The sequence below is a fragment of the Balaenoptera borealis genome (assembly GCF_965194805.1).
Source record: "Balaenoptera borealis genome assembly, chromosome: 2".
NCBI lineage: Eukaryota > Metazoa > Chordata > Mammalia > Artiodactyla > Balaenopteridae > Balaenoptera > Balaenoptera borealis.
The window spans coordinates 126223215-126238055 of NC_138867.1; the positions used below are offsets into that span (position 1 = coordinate 126223215).

Below are 14841 nucleotides of genomic sequence, written 5' to 3' on the forward strand. Positions count from 1 at the left end.
GAAAAAAAGAGCGACAACTTCCGATTACAATGTCCTTCCAAAAGTTTTTGGCAAAAAAACCCTTAAGCTATCAAAGATTCCCAACCATTGACATTATCTGCTCCTGTCATCCAGCCATCCACATCATCATAGTTTGATGGATTACCTGAAGCAGATGATCCTCCTTCTGACCTATTCAGAAGGTCAATGGTAGCCTAATGCTATGTCACAATACCTATATCATTCACCTCAATCTCATCACACAGGCATTGTATTATCTCATATCACCACAAGAAGAAGGGGTGAGTACAGTGCAATAAGGTATTTTGAGAGAGAGAGACAGAGAGACAGAGAGACAGAGAGAAGGACTGCATTCACATAACTTTATAATTGTTCTATTTTATTATTATTGTTAATCTCTTACTGTGCCTAATTTATAAATTAAACTTTATCAGAGGTATGTATGTATAGGAAAAAAAACATAGTATATATGGGGTTTGGTGCTATCTATGGTTTCAGGCATCCACTGGGGATCTTGGAACATATATCCCGAGGGTAAGGAGGACCACTGTATTGAGTTTAACATTCTCCCTGGTGATGGCATTTGAGGAGTCTCTTCCTCAGGCAAGATGATATGTGACCTGGGGAAAAAACTAGGAATTTTCAAATAAGAGAAAATTTTTTGTTACCAGATAAATATGGGTTCAGAGTTTTTGATGTTTTTCATATGCGAGACCTTTGGCAAATCACATAAATATGTAAACCAAAGCTCTCACTGAGTTATTGAAAATATTTAATAAATACTTCTAAGCATTTGGCCCAGTGTTTAAAAAGCAATGGCATTTATTATTATTATCAGGCCTAGGAGTCTAAAGTATGAATGTAGAGAAACAGACCCTGGCACAATGCTTATTTCTTTTAAATAATTTTAATAAATTTATATTTGGTATTAAAATATACTTATCTTTAATAAAACAAACAATATTTTAATAAGTTAAGATTTAATAGCTAGTTATTATTCACAACTGTTTTTACTCTATTGCACTGCCACAGAAAGCTTTGGCAATAATGGAATTAAAAACAATTCCGCCAGACTTGAGGATCTTAAGCAATACTAGATGAGACCATATTCAAAAGAACTCAGCAAGCCTTGATATGGGAAAGTGGAAAAACAAGAGCTATAAGCTAGGTGTTTCTGGTTTCACAGTGGCAGCTGGAACACAGGGTAGGAGGCAGGGTACTGGAATGAAGTCAGGAGACCTTCACTGTTTTCTCATGTGGGTTAAAAAAGTCATTTATCTACTCTGGGCATTACACATATATAAAGAGAGGTTTTAAACTTTTGCTCTAGTCCCTATGTTGTGTTGGCTATCTTCTTATCTTATTAGATATAAACTGTTAGTGGTTTGCTTCTCATTTTATTGCCAGAATATAGTGTCTCCCCATCTTACAAACACACCTGGTCACATACATCTCAAACAGGGAGGTAAAAATAATCTTTATGCAAGTCTTATAGACCACACCTTAGACCATGCCTTGCTGTAATCTCATGTAGACAACATGATGAAAACTACTTTATGAGGAATTTGCCATAGAATAATACTAATAAGATGTATTTATTCAAATAATGAAGCATCTTGCCAGAGCTAAGAACAAAAGGTTTTGCAAGTTCCTTCCTTTCATTTTGGGGTGTTTTTTTTCCCGCTAGAGTTATATAACAGGCATTATTAATGACAGGAATTATTTATGGTTTTATCTGATGGAACAAATCATTAGAGCAAGAGGTGTCCTGGGCATGAGTTCAGTTCCTGCTGTATGATTCAATTATGTGATATTGGATACCCCAAGGTGATATGGGTGGGTCATGGCCGAGCACTGCTCTGATAACCATTATGGGTGTAAATCCTGGAGGCTGGAAACTATTGCCTAAACCTTGTTCCTCTGTAGAAGATTCCCTAAGAGAGTCTGGAATCCCAAGAATGAATAAAAGGCCTGGCACAACTTCCAGTCACAACTTTCCTGGAAAAATAGACTGAAAATCCTACTTTCACTTACTATTCTGAGAGGTACTTTTCATTATACAGTAACTACTAAGATTTATGTAACTCTTTAGAGTTTTATCTGCTCTTTCCTTCTGCATCCTCACAGTAAATCTGTATTTAGGGCAGGGGTCATTATCTTTCCCACTTTACAGAAAATCAGCCTGGGAGAAATCCTGCAATTTACCAAAGTTAATCAGTATTTGTTCGGGGTCCACTGTAGCCCTGACTTCATTTCTTGTGCTCTGCCACCATCCTTTAGTTGTCAGGAGATTCTGAAAACCAACGGCTCTAGAAAAGGCATTATCTCAATTAAATAAAGATTAGCTACACTGGAAGGAAATGCCTATGTTAAGAAAAATACCAGTACTATTTTCTGAGATGAATAAATGACTATTCTCAATTCCACGACAAAGATTTTCAAGGATTCAACAAGACCATAGCTTGCCAACTCAAATCAAAGGAAGCCTGATGGGGTTAATGTGAGAACTAAAATGGAGATTTGAGTTTGGAATAATAATGCTGCTAGCGTTCCAGGTAGTACCAGCAGACAAGATGCAGTTACCTTTTTAAAAAATTTAAACGTTGATTTAATGTTTTAAATGTTGATTTCAAGAATATACAACTACATGGATGAGTCAGGCAGGAAGACAGCTGATTAAAATCTCATGGCCTAAAACAAACTATAATAGTAAAGCATTAATTATTAGAGGAATTAGACTTAAGTCCTGACCAAATGTGACATCTTGGCAAGTCAGTGAACTTCTCTGAAGCTTAATTTATTCCTTTGTGAAAAGATGTGAATGACACCTTCCTTTTTTCATTACCATGAGGGTCTCATGTAATCAAGAGCAGAGTTCATTTTTGTATCTACCTCAACAGGGAGTATGTACTAGATACTCAATAAATACTCACTGAATCAACTGAATACAATGTGAAAGTGATTTGAAATTGTGCATTCTTAGCAGAATGCAGGAATCTATGGATTTCTTTGACTATGTTATTACCATCATAAATGTATAGCCTGCATTTCTACAATGTCTTTGAGTTTCTAACATCTAACCTACCCATCTTCTCTTGTAGGTCAAATGATGAAAGAGTTGGTGAAAGCCATGAGGGAAAATGTGTATCCCAATTCTGAATCGCCTACCTTCACCATCTGTATATACAAAGAATTCTTCAGAGCTCATCTTATTTACTATAGAAAACAATACAGAACTGTTGGGGGAATGGACTCACTGACTTTCAGTCTTTTCCATCTCTTTCCTCCTAGATTCTGTGATCTGAGGGCACAGAGACATCTTCATCCAGTCTGTGCTGTGGAAACCTCCTGATCACAATGCTGTCTGTCCAACTGCTTGTTCAATAAAAGTAAACCCCGCAGAACGCCATTTCTGGGATTTCTTTGTCACTGCCTGGATAATAGGAACTTGTTTGTGCAGAAGCTGAATGAACTCTACCTTTTTGTTTTTCTAAGCCTATCGGTGGACGGAGAATGCTTTCTTCAAATTCAAGTTGCTGCCACGATTGGGAAGGAATGTCTAGAAGAGAGGTGGGGATGTAGGGGTTCCCAGGCAGCCAACAGCTATATAAAGCCAAACCAGCTATGAATCAATAATTCATAATTTCCTATTATCAGGGCCTTGGACCCATACATAGTCTGGGGGAAGACCAAGGCAACAAGAGTTACCAAGGTGTGCAAGTCTGAGCAGCTCTGTCTGATAGAAATATAATACTAGTTACATATGTAATTTCAAATTTTCTAGTAGCTACAAAAGAAATGGGTAAAATTAATTTTAGTAATATATTTTATTTAGCCCAATATATCAAAACTATTATCATTTCAAAATATAAAAGATATATAACATTATAATAATATAATCTTTTTCTTTTTTTTTTTTTTACTAAGTCTTTGATATTGGTATGTATTTTATACTTACAGCACATCGCAATTTGGACCAGCCCCATGTCAAGTGCTCAAGAGCTACATGTATTATAGCTAGAAGCTACTAAACTAGACAAAGACCTAATACACATGAGAAATCCACCAGAGAATATAAGCACTACATAACGGTGGGATGGAACACGTGTAAGCTCCTGCCTCAATGCTGAAACACTCTCATGCTCAGGACCTTGCTACCAGTGTCCTGTGACAGTATCTAGTTACATTGTTCACTTGCAGATTCCAGGCTAATGCTGAACACACTGTAGATGGAGGAAGCTGTGGGGAATCCACCATGCTTCTAGTTGTTCTCAGCTCTAAAACTGTGCCGGGAATGGCAGGCCTACTTGGATTTGGGAAGTTAATTTTGTATTTATTCCTCTGCCCTTTTTCTTTTAGATAAGTTGCCACTAGGCCCATTATAGTAGGATTTTATGATCTTTGTCCTCTTTAACTGAGTGAAGATAAATCATTCCCTATGATTTTTTTTTTTCTTTTTATGTTATCATTAAGAAAAAAGAAAGAAGACTTATAAATCATTTTTCAAGCAGGAAAACACAGAGCCATTTCAGAAAAAAAAAAAAAGTGAGAAAACAATGTTGCTATTGTCTTTGGTAATTCCAGGACATACAGAATGGGTTTACAGATACTGTAACATCTGAGATTGTATCTCCTTCCTGGTTATTTCTAGGAAATCCAGAAACACCATTTTCCTGGCCAAGACATATGATTTTTGAGAAATAGTCACTTTATGTCATTTTGAATATTTTATTGAGATAACAACAACAACCCCCCTGTACTGCCTTCATCATTATTATTTTGATTATGATTATCAGGTAATATGCACAAAAGACTACGTTCTCTCACACTCAAGACTTAAGCAACCCTTGATGATAATTCTGAGCACCAGGGAGAAAGTGTGGCTCAGGGATATGGTGAGGTGAAGGATAGGGTGGTCTCGAAAAGGATGAGACACAAGAATGGAGAAAATTCCAGGGACCCAGTCAAAGTCAAGGGTGAAGTGGAGGTACAGAGGTCAGGGATGAAATGAGAACCAAGGAAAATAAAGCAGGGAATGGACTGAGGCTCAGGGATCGGGGTTAAGAGTGTGAATGTGTTGAACACATTACTTGGGATTAAAAAAAAAAACAACTGAAAGTTGTTTATTTTGGAGACACAATCTGGAGGCAAATATAAAATGTCATCTGTGTCAAAATGGTCACAACAAAATAGCTGTATTAACTATCAAGTAAACTGATTTTTGAGTTGCTTCCTGAGTTATATCTTGACATCCGAATGGGAGGTCAATGAAAACCAGACCCATCTTACTGATGTTTCACAAACCAGCCCTAAAATTCTAAACCGGGAAGTGACAAATGATCCTGAGATGGACCTAAAGAAGGCCAGACTATTTCTATCACCTCTTCCTGGTCACTACCACAGACTTATGCATTTCTCTATAACTATACTTCAGATTCCATTTTCAGAATGTGGGTTTTCACAGAAGTACCACTGTCAAACTCCTTATTTTTTCATGTAAGGAACTCACCTGAAGTCTCCCCCTCTCTCTCAAGGCTTCAGAAGCAAGTACAGAGAGCACCTGTATAGGCTACAGGTCAGAAAACTTTTTCACTAAAGAGCCAGATAGACTTTGCGGGATACACAACCTCTGTCACAACCACTCAATGCTGCTGTTGTGTTAATATAATGAATTTACATTATGTAAATTCATATGCATAGCTATGTTCCAATAAAACTGTATTTATAAAAATAAGTGGTGGGCCAAGTTTGACCTATAGGCTGTAACTCAGTTATGGTTAAGAATCTGTCTCTTTAGCTACATGTAAATCAATGAAATTAGAACACTCCCTCACACCATACACAAAAATAAACTCACAAAGACATGACACCATAAAACTCCTAGAGGAGAACATAGGCAAAACATTTTCTGACATAAATCGTAGAAATATTTTCTTAGATTAGGCTTCCAAGGAAAAGAAATAAAATTTTAAAAAACCAAATGAGACCTAATCAAACTTAAAAGCTTTTGCACAGCAAAGGAAATCATCGACAAAACAAAAAGACAACCTACAGACTGGGAGAAAATATTTGCAAATGATGCAACCGAGAAGGGATTAACTTCCAAAACATACAAACACCTCATACAACTCAATATCAAAAAAACTCAATCAAAAAATGGGCAAAGGGAGAGGAACCAAGATGGCAGAGTAGAAGGACATGCTCTCACCCCCTCTTGTGAGAACACCAGAATCACAGCTAGCTGCTGGAAATTCATCGACAGGAAGACACTGGAACTCACCAAAAAAAGATACCCCACATCCAAAGACAAAGGAGAAGCCACAATGAGATGGTAGGAGGGGCACAATCAGAGTAAAATCAAATCCCATAACTGGTGGGTGGGTGACTCACAGACTGGCAAACACGTATACCACAGAAGTCCACCCACTGGAGTGAAGGTTCTGAGCCCCACATCAGGCTTCCCAACATGGGGGTCCAGCAACGGGAGGAGGAATTCATAGAGAATCAACTTTGAAGCCTAGTGGAAATTGATTTCAGGACTTTGACAGGACAGGGGGAAACAGAGACCCCACTCTTGGAGGGCGCACACAAAATAGTGTGCGCATCAGGACCCAGGGAAAGGAGCAGTGACCCCAGGGGAGACTGAACCAGACCTACCTGCTAGTGTTGGAGGGTCTCCTGCACAGGCGGGGGGTGGCTCTGTTTCACCGTGGGGACAAGGACACTGGCAGCAGAAGTTCTGGGAAGTGCTCCTTGGCGTGAGCCCTCCCAGAGTCTGTCATTAGCCCCACTAAACAGCCCAGGTAGGCTCCAGTGTTGGGTTGCCTCAGGCAAAACAACCAACAGGGAGGGAACCCAGCCCCACCCATCAACAGTCAAGTGGATTAAAGTTTTACTGAGCTCTGACCACCACAGCAACAGCCAGCTCTACCCACCACCAGAGCCTCCCATCAAGCATCTTAGATAGCCTCAACCACCAGAGGGCAGACAGCAGAAGCAAGAAAAACTATAATCCTGCAGCCTGTGGAACAAAAACCACATTCACAGAAAGATAGACAAGATGAAAAGGCAGAGGGCTATATACCAGATGAAGGAACAAGATAAAACCCCAGAAAAACAACTAAATGAAGTGTAGATAGCAACCTTCCAGAAAAAGAACTCAGAATAATGATAGTGAAGATAATCCAGGACCTCGGAATAAGAATGGAGGCAAAGATCGAGAAGATGCAAGAAATGTTTAACAAAGACCTAGAAGAATTAAAGAACAAACAAACAGAGATGACCAATACAATAACTGAAATGAAAACTACACTAGAAGGAATCAATAGCAGAATAACTGAGGCAGAAGAACGGATAAGTGACCTGGAAGACAGAATGGTGGAATTCACTGCTGCGGAACAGACTAAAGAAAAAAGAATCAAAGGAAATGAAGACAGCCTAAGAGACCTCTGGGACAACATTAAATGCAACAACATTCGCATTATAGGGGTCCCAGAAGGAGAAGAGAGAGAGAAAGGCCCAGAGAAAATATTTGAAGAGATTATAGTCGAAAATTTCCCTAACGTGGGAAAGGAAATAGCCACCCAAGTCCAGGAAGCACAGCGAGTCCCATACAGGATAAATCCAAGGAGAAACACGCCGAGACACACAGTAATCAAATTGGCAAATATTAAAGACAAAGAAAAATTATTGAAAGCAGCAAGGGAAAAACGACAAATAACATACAAGGGAACTCCCATAAGGTTAACAGCTGATTTCTCAGCAGAAACTCTGCAAGCCAGAAGGGAGTGGCATGATATACTTAAAGTGATGAAAGGGAAGAAACTACAACCAATATTACTCTACACAGCAAGGATCTCATTTAGATTTGATGGAGAAATCAAAAGCTTTACAGACAAGCAAAAGCTAAGAGAATTCAGCACCACCAAACCAGCTCTACAACAAATGCTAAAGGAACTTCTCTAAGTGGGAAACACAAGAGAAGAAAAGGACCTACAAAAACAAACCCAAAGCAATTAAGAAAATGGTCATAGGAACATACATATCAATAACCACCTTAAACGTGAATGGATTAAATGCTCCAACCAAAAGACACAGGCTTGCTGAATGGATACAAAAACAAGACCCATATATATGCTGTCTACAAGAGACCCACTTCAGACCTAGGGACACATATAGACTGAAAGTGAGGGGATGGAAAAAGATATTCCATGCAAATGGAAATCAAAAGAAAGCTGGAGTAGCTATACTCATATCAGATAAAATAGACTTTAAAATAAAGAATGTTACAAGAGACAAGGAAGGACACTACATAATGATCAAGGGATCAATCCAAGAAGAAGATATAACAATTATAAATATATATGCACCCAACATAGGAGCCCCACAATACATAAGGCAACTGCTAACAGCCATAAAAGAAGAAATCGACAGTAACACAATAATAGTGGGGGACTTTAACACCTCACTTACACCAGCGGACAGATCATCCAAAATGAAAATAAATAAGAAAACAGAAGCTTTAAATGACACAATAGACCAGATAGATTTAATTGATATTTATAGGACATTCCATCCAAAAACATCAGATTACACTTTCTTCTCAACTGCGCACGGAACATTCTCCAGGATACATCACATCTTGGGTCACAAATCAAGCCTCAGTAAATTTAAGAAAATTGAAATCATATCAAGCATCTTTTCTGACCACAACGCTATGAGATTAGAAATTAATTACAGGGAAAAAAATGTAAAAAACACAAACACATGGAGGCTAAACAATACGTTACTAAATAACCAAGAGATCACTGAAGACATCAAAGAGGAAATCAAAAAATACCTAGAGACAAATGACAATGAAAACACGACGATCCAAAACCTATGGGATGCAGCAAAAGCAGTTTTAAGAGGGAAGTTTATAGCTATACAAGCCTACCTAAAGAAACAAGAAAAATCTCAAGTAAACAATCTAACCTCACACCTAAAGGAATTAGAGAAAGAAGAACAAACAAAACCCAAAGTTAGCAGAAGGAAAGAAATCATAAAGATCAGAGCAGAAATAAATGAAATAAAAACAAAGAAAACAATAGCAAACATCAATAAAACTAAAAGCTGGTTCTTTGAGAAGATAAACAAAATTGATAAGCCATTAGACAGATTCATCAAGAAAAAGAGGGAGAGGACTCAAATCAATAAAATTAGAAACGAAAAAGGAGAAGTTACAACAGACACCGCAGAAATACAAAGCATCCTACGAGACTACTACAAGCAACTCTATGCCAATAAAATGGACAACCTGGAAGAAATGGACAAATTCTTAAAAAGGTATAACCTTCCAAGACTGAACCAGGAAGAAATAGAAAATATGAACAGAACAATCACAAGTAATGAAATTGAAACTGTGATTAAAAATCTTCCAACACACAAAAGTCCAGGACCAGATGGCTTCACAGGTGAATTCTATCAAACATTTAGAGAAGAGCTAACACCCTTCCTTCTCAAACTCTTGCAAAAAATTGCAGAGGAAGGAACACTCCCAAACTCATTCTATGAGGCCACCATCACCCTGATACCAAAACCAGATAAAGATACTACAAAAAAAGAAAATTACAGACCAATATCACTGATGAATATAGATGCAAAAATCCTCAACAAAATACTAGCAAACAGAATCCAACAACACATTAAAAGGATCATACACCACGATCAAGTGGGATTTATCCCAGGGATGCAAGGATTCTTCAATATATGCAAATCAATGTGATATACCATATTAACAAATTGAAGAACAAAAACCATACGATCATCTCGATAGATGCAGAAAAAGCTTTTGACAAAATTCAACACCCATTTATTATAAAAACTCTCCAGAAAGTGGGCATAGAGGGAAACTACCTCAACATAATAAAGGCCATATACGACAAACCCACAGCAAACATCATTCTCAATGGTGAAAAACTGAAAGCATTTCCTCTAAGATCAGGAACGAGACAAGGATGTCCACTCTCACCACTATTATTCAACATAGTTTTGGAAGTCCTAGCCATGGCAATCAGAGAAGAAAAAGAAATAAAAGGAATACAAATTGAAAAAGAAGAAGTAAAACTGTCACTGTTTGCAGATGACATGATACTATACATAGAGAATTCAAAAATGACACCAGAAAACTACTAGAGCTAATCAATGAATCTGGTAAAGTGGCAGGATTCAAAATTAATGCACAGAAATCTCTTGCATTCCTATACACTAATGATGAAAAATCTGAAAGAGAAATTAAGGAAACACTCCCATTTACCATTGCAACAAAAAGAATAAAATACCTAGGAATAAACCTACCTAAGGAGACAAAAGGCCTCTATGCAGAAAACTATAAGACACTGATGAAAGAAATTAAAGATGATACCAACAGATGGAGAGATATACCATGTTCTTGGATTGGAAGAAGCAATATTGTGAAAATGACTATACTACCCAAAGCAATCTACAGATTCAATGCAATCCCTATGAAATTACCAACAGCATTTTTTAAGGAACTAGAACAAAAAATCTTTAAAGTTGTATGGAGACACAAAAGACCCCGAATAGCCAAAGCAGTCTTGAGGGAAAAAAAATGGAGCTGGAGGAATCAGACTCCCTGACTTCAGACTATACTTCAAAGCTACAGTAATCAAGACGATATGGTACTGGCACAAAAACAGAAACATAGATCAATGGAACAAGATAGAAAGCCCAGAGATAAACCCACGCACCTATGGTCAACTAATCTATGACAAAGGAGGCAAAGATATACAATGGAGAAAAGACAGTCTCTTCAATAAGTGGTGCTGGGAAAACTGGAAAGCTACATGTAAAAGAATGAAATTAGAACACTCCCTAACACCATACACAAAAATAAATTCAAAATGGATTCAAGACCTAAATGTAAGACCGGACACTATAAAACTCTTAGAGGAAAACATAGGAAGAACACTCTTTGACATCAATCACAGCAAGATCTTTTTTGATCCACCTCCTAGAGTAATGGAAATAAAAACAGAAATAAACAAATGGGACCTAATGAAACTTCAAAGCTTTTGCACAGCAAAGGAAACCATAAACAAGACGAAAAGACAACCCTCAGAATGGGAGAAAATATTTGCAAATGAATCAATGGACAAAGGATTAATCTCCAAAATATATAAACAGCTCATTCAGCTCAATATCAAAGAAACAAACAACCTAATCCAAAAATGGGCAGAAGACCTAAATAGACATTTCTCCGAAGAAGACATACAGATGGCCAAGAAGCACATGAAAAGATGCTCAACATCACTAATCATTAGAGAAATGCAAATCAAAACTACAATGAGGTATCACCTCACACCAGTTAGAATGGGCATCATCAGAAAATCTACAAACAACAAATGCTGGAGAGGGTGTGGAGAAAAGGGAACCCTCTTGCACTGTTGGTGGGAATGTAAATTGATACAGCCACTATGGAGAACAGTATGGAGGTTCCTTAAAAAACTAAAAATAGAATTACCATATGACCCAGCAATCCCACTACTGGGCGTATACCCAGAGAAAACCATAATTCAAAAAGACACATGCGCCCCAATGTTCATTGCAGCACTATTTACAATAGCCAGGTCATGGAAGCAACCTAAATGCCCATCGACAGACGAATGGATAAAGAAGTTGTGGTACATATATACAATGGAGTATTACTCAGCCATAAAAAGGAACGAAATTGAGTCATTTGTTGAGATGTGGATGGATCTAGAGACTGTCATACAGAGTGAAGTAAGTCAGAAAGAGAAAAACAAGTATCGTATATTAACGCATGTACGTGGAACCTAGAAAAATGGTACAGTGAGCCGGTTTGCAGGGCAGAAGTTGAGACACAGACGTAGAGAACAGACTTATGGACACCAACGGGGTAAAACTGTGGTGGGGTGGGGATGGTGGTGTGCTGCATTGGGCGATTGGGATTGACATGTATACACTGATGTGTATAAAACTGATGACTAATAAGAACCTGCAGTATAAACAAACAAACAAACAAAACAACTAATACTAAAGTTTCATTGGGTTATTTGTATGGAAATATGTTAATATAAATGTTTCAGACATTACATGAAATTTCTAAAAATCTTATATGTTCTGGTATAATGTTATAAGTCATAATTCTAGTTATTACTTTAAAATGTATATCTCAGAAATAACTAAATTTCCTTGTCAATTGCATTATTATGAACTTTCATCAAATCTTTAACCATGGTCATTTCTAAGTCTTTTGTCATTTACAGACAGTTCTGGATGTACTCTGATGCTTTTGCAAATATGTTCATATAAAAGGGTTTCATCTTCAAGGAATTCATGGGAAAGACTCTGACAAGTACAGGTTTCTGGTAACTGTCTGTACTGCTGAACTGAATGAATAAGCATTTTCAGAACTCTAATGAAAAACTGATGAACTCATAAAAGTGCTAACAAAAGATCAAGATAAAAAAAAATTAATTACATGGGACTGAGTGAACTGATGAGGATGATTATAATTTTTGTGACTTTCTGTTTGAATTAAAAAAAGAAAAATCCCACAAGGACTCAGAGACAAAGAATATACAAATCAATTTTCACTGCAAAGTAAAGGAGCTGTTACAGTGGAGGATTACTGGACTGAATGTCAATATTATGACATAGTATAAGTGTGTTTCGTGTTTGGTAATTGCAATCATTGTTGCTTTTGTTGTGGTCATCCATGTACAATGCTTGGTGTCAGTCTATTTATCTCTTGTAAAAATAAAATACAGTGTGTGTGTGTGTGTGTGTGTGTGTGTGTGTGTGTGTGTGTGTGTGAAAAATAAATAAATAAATAAAAATTTAAAAAATAAAAAAAAGGGCAAAAAATCTAAGCACACATTTTTCCAAAGAAGACACACAGATGGCCAACAGGCACATGAAAAGATGTTCAACACATCACTAATTATTAGGGAAATGCAAATCAAAACCATGATGAATTATTACCTCACACCAGCCAGGATGGCTATTATCAAAAAGAACACAAATAAACAAATGTTGGCAAGGATGTGAAGAAAAGAGAACCCTTGCACACTGTTGGTGGGAATGTAAACTGGTACAGCTGCTACGGACAACAGTATGCAGGTTCCTTAAAAACTAAAAATAGAACTACCATATGATCCAGTAAATCCACTCCTGGACATATATCCAGAAAAGATGAAAACCCTAATTCAAAAAGATATATGCATCCCAGTGTTCATAGCAGCACTATTTACAATTGCCAAGACACAGAAGCAAACTAAGTGTTCATCAACAGATGACTGGTTTAAGATGTGGTATATATATGCAGTGGAATATTACTCAGCCATAAAAAGAATGAAATATTGCCATTTTCAGCAACATGGATGGACCTACGGAATATCATACTAAGTGAAGTCAGAGAAAGAAATATTACATGATATCACTTACATGTGGGATCTAAAAAGGAATATAAATGAATCTATATACAAAACATAAACAGACTCACAGACATAGAAAACAAACTTATGATTACCAAAGAGGAATGGGAGGGGTGGAGGGATAAATGAGGAGTATGGGATTAACAGATACAAACCACTATACATAAAATAGATAAGCAACAGGGATTTACTGTATAGTACAGGGAACTATATTCAATATCTTACAATAACCTATAATGGAAAATAACCTTAAAAAATATATCTCTATATAGATAGATATAGATGTAGATAGACAGATGACTGAATCACTTTGCTTTACACCTGAAACTAACACAATATTGTAAATTAACTATATTTCAATTTTAAAAAGAGAATCTCCCTTGTCCTTCTTCTTTGTAACTTAGTTGTCTTCTCTTTGCTCCCTTCTGTACACTTAAACACCAACCACACTTCTTATTCTATGATAATAATAGAAGATAATAAATGTTGACATTTCTAAACATTTAATATGTGCTTAAAAATGAGAAAAACACATTCAAAATGCACATTTGTACTCCAATCCAATACTCCTTGTGGCCTTGCTGGTTGACTTTGACCAAGACCAGTCTCATATATAGCACAGTTAGATTATGGTAAATGAAGGGAATGTGCCCTCAAATAGCACTCCCTGTGGCCTTTACCAGTGATGGATAATACTTGTTTCCCTCATAGTAAAAAGCATAACAAGACATCTTGTTCTTTCCCTGATACCATCCTGGCACACAAATCCCTTTTTCTTTCCAGTATTGAAATGAAAGTTCATTATAAATAATATGTGACTATAAATCATTCTTCAAGCATGAAGGGAGAACAGAAAGAAAGACTTGGTCATTTGAAAATCAGTCGCAAGAAAAAAATCTAATAAAACATTCATCATCCTTGATGGACTTTTCACTTGACAGTAGTTCCTTCTGGGTTATTTTGAGGGATGATGAGCCGTCTTCCTTATCTGTTACAGTCCTTGTAAGTATCTTTCTCGCCTAAAGACATTTACTTTTTACCTTATTTTTTTCTTTAATGAATTTTAGATCCTCTTTTTCATTTCAGTGGACTTTTCAATGGCCTAACAGACTTGCTTGTCTCCATCCTTTACAGCTTTCTTTTTTTTTAATCTCCAAACGACCTCTTCCAAACACAGATCTGTTTAATTCCCCATTTTAATTTTTTTTTTTGAAAACTCCTACTAAGCAGCCACACTGCACTAAAACACAGTAAAACGAGACAAACCTGAAACCCAGGCATTATCTTCCCAGATCCCTTTTATCCTCTGTACAGTTAATCTCTAAATCTATTAAATCTTTGGTTTAAGCCATCATCAATCTTTCATGATTGACCGAAACAGCCT

At 36.9% G+C, this 14841-nt stretch overlaps 2 protein-coding genes across 7 annotated transcripts in view; one reads left to right on the forward strand and one right to left on the reverse strand.

The window, feature by feature from the left end:
• SPINK5 (serine peptidase inhibitor Kazal type 5) overlaps nt 1-3404 on the forward strand; it is a 74746-nt gene extending 71342 nt beyond the window's left edge. For 3 of the 5 annotated variants that reach the window (XR_014241996.1, XR_014241997.1, XR_014241998.1), the window contains exons 31-32: nt 1927-2045; nt 3102-3404. Coding sequence is in view for 2 of the 5 variants with exons in the window: in XM_082382673.1 (XP_082238799.1) it covers nt 3102-3110 (9 nt within the window). In the remaining 3 variants the exon portion in view is untranslated. The remainder of the gene's footprint in view (nt 1-1926; nt 2046-3101) is intronic. The other 2 variants (XM_082382673.1, XM_082382674.1) reach the window with 1 other exon arrangement.
• LOC309624567 (uncharacterized protein) overlaps nt 1-14841 on the reverse strand; it is a 159919-nt gene that overhangs the window by 77152 nt on the left and 67926 nt on the right. The window lies entirely within an intron of this gene.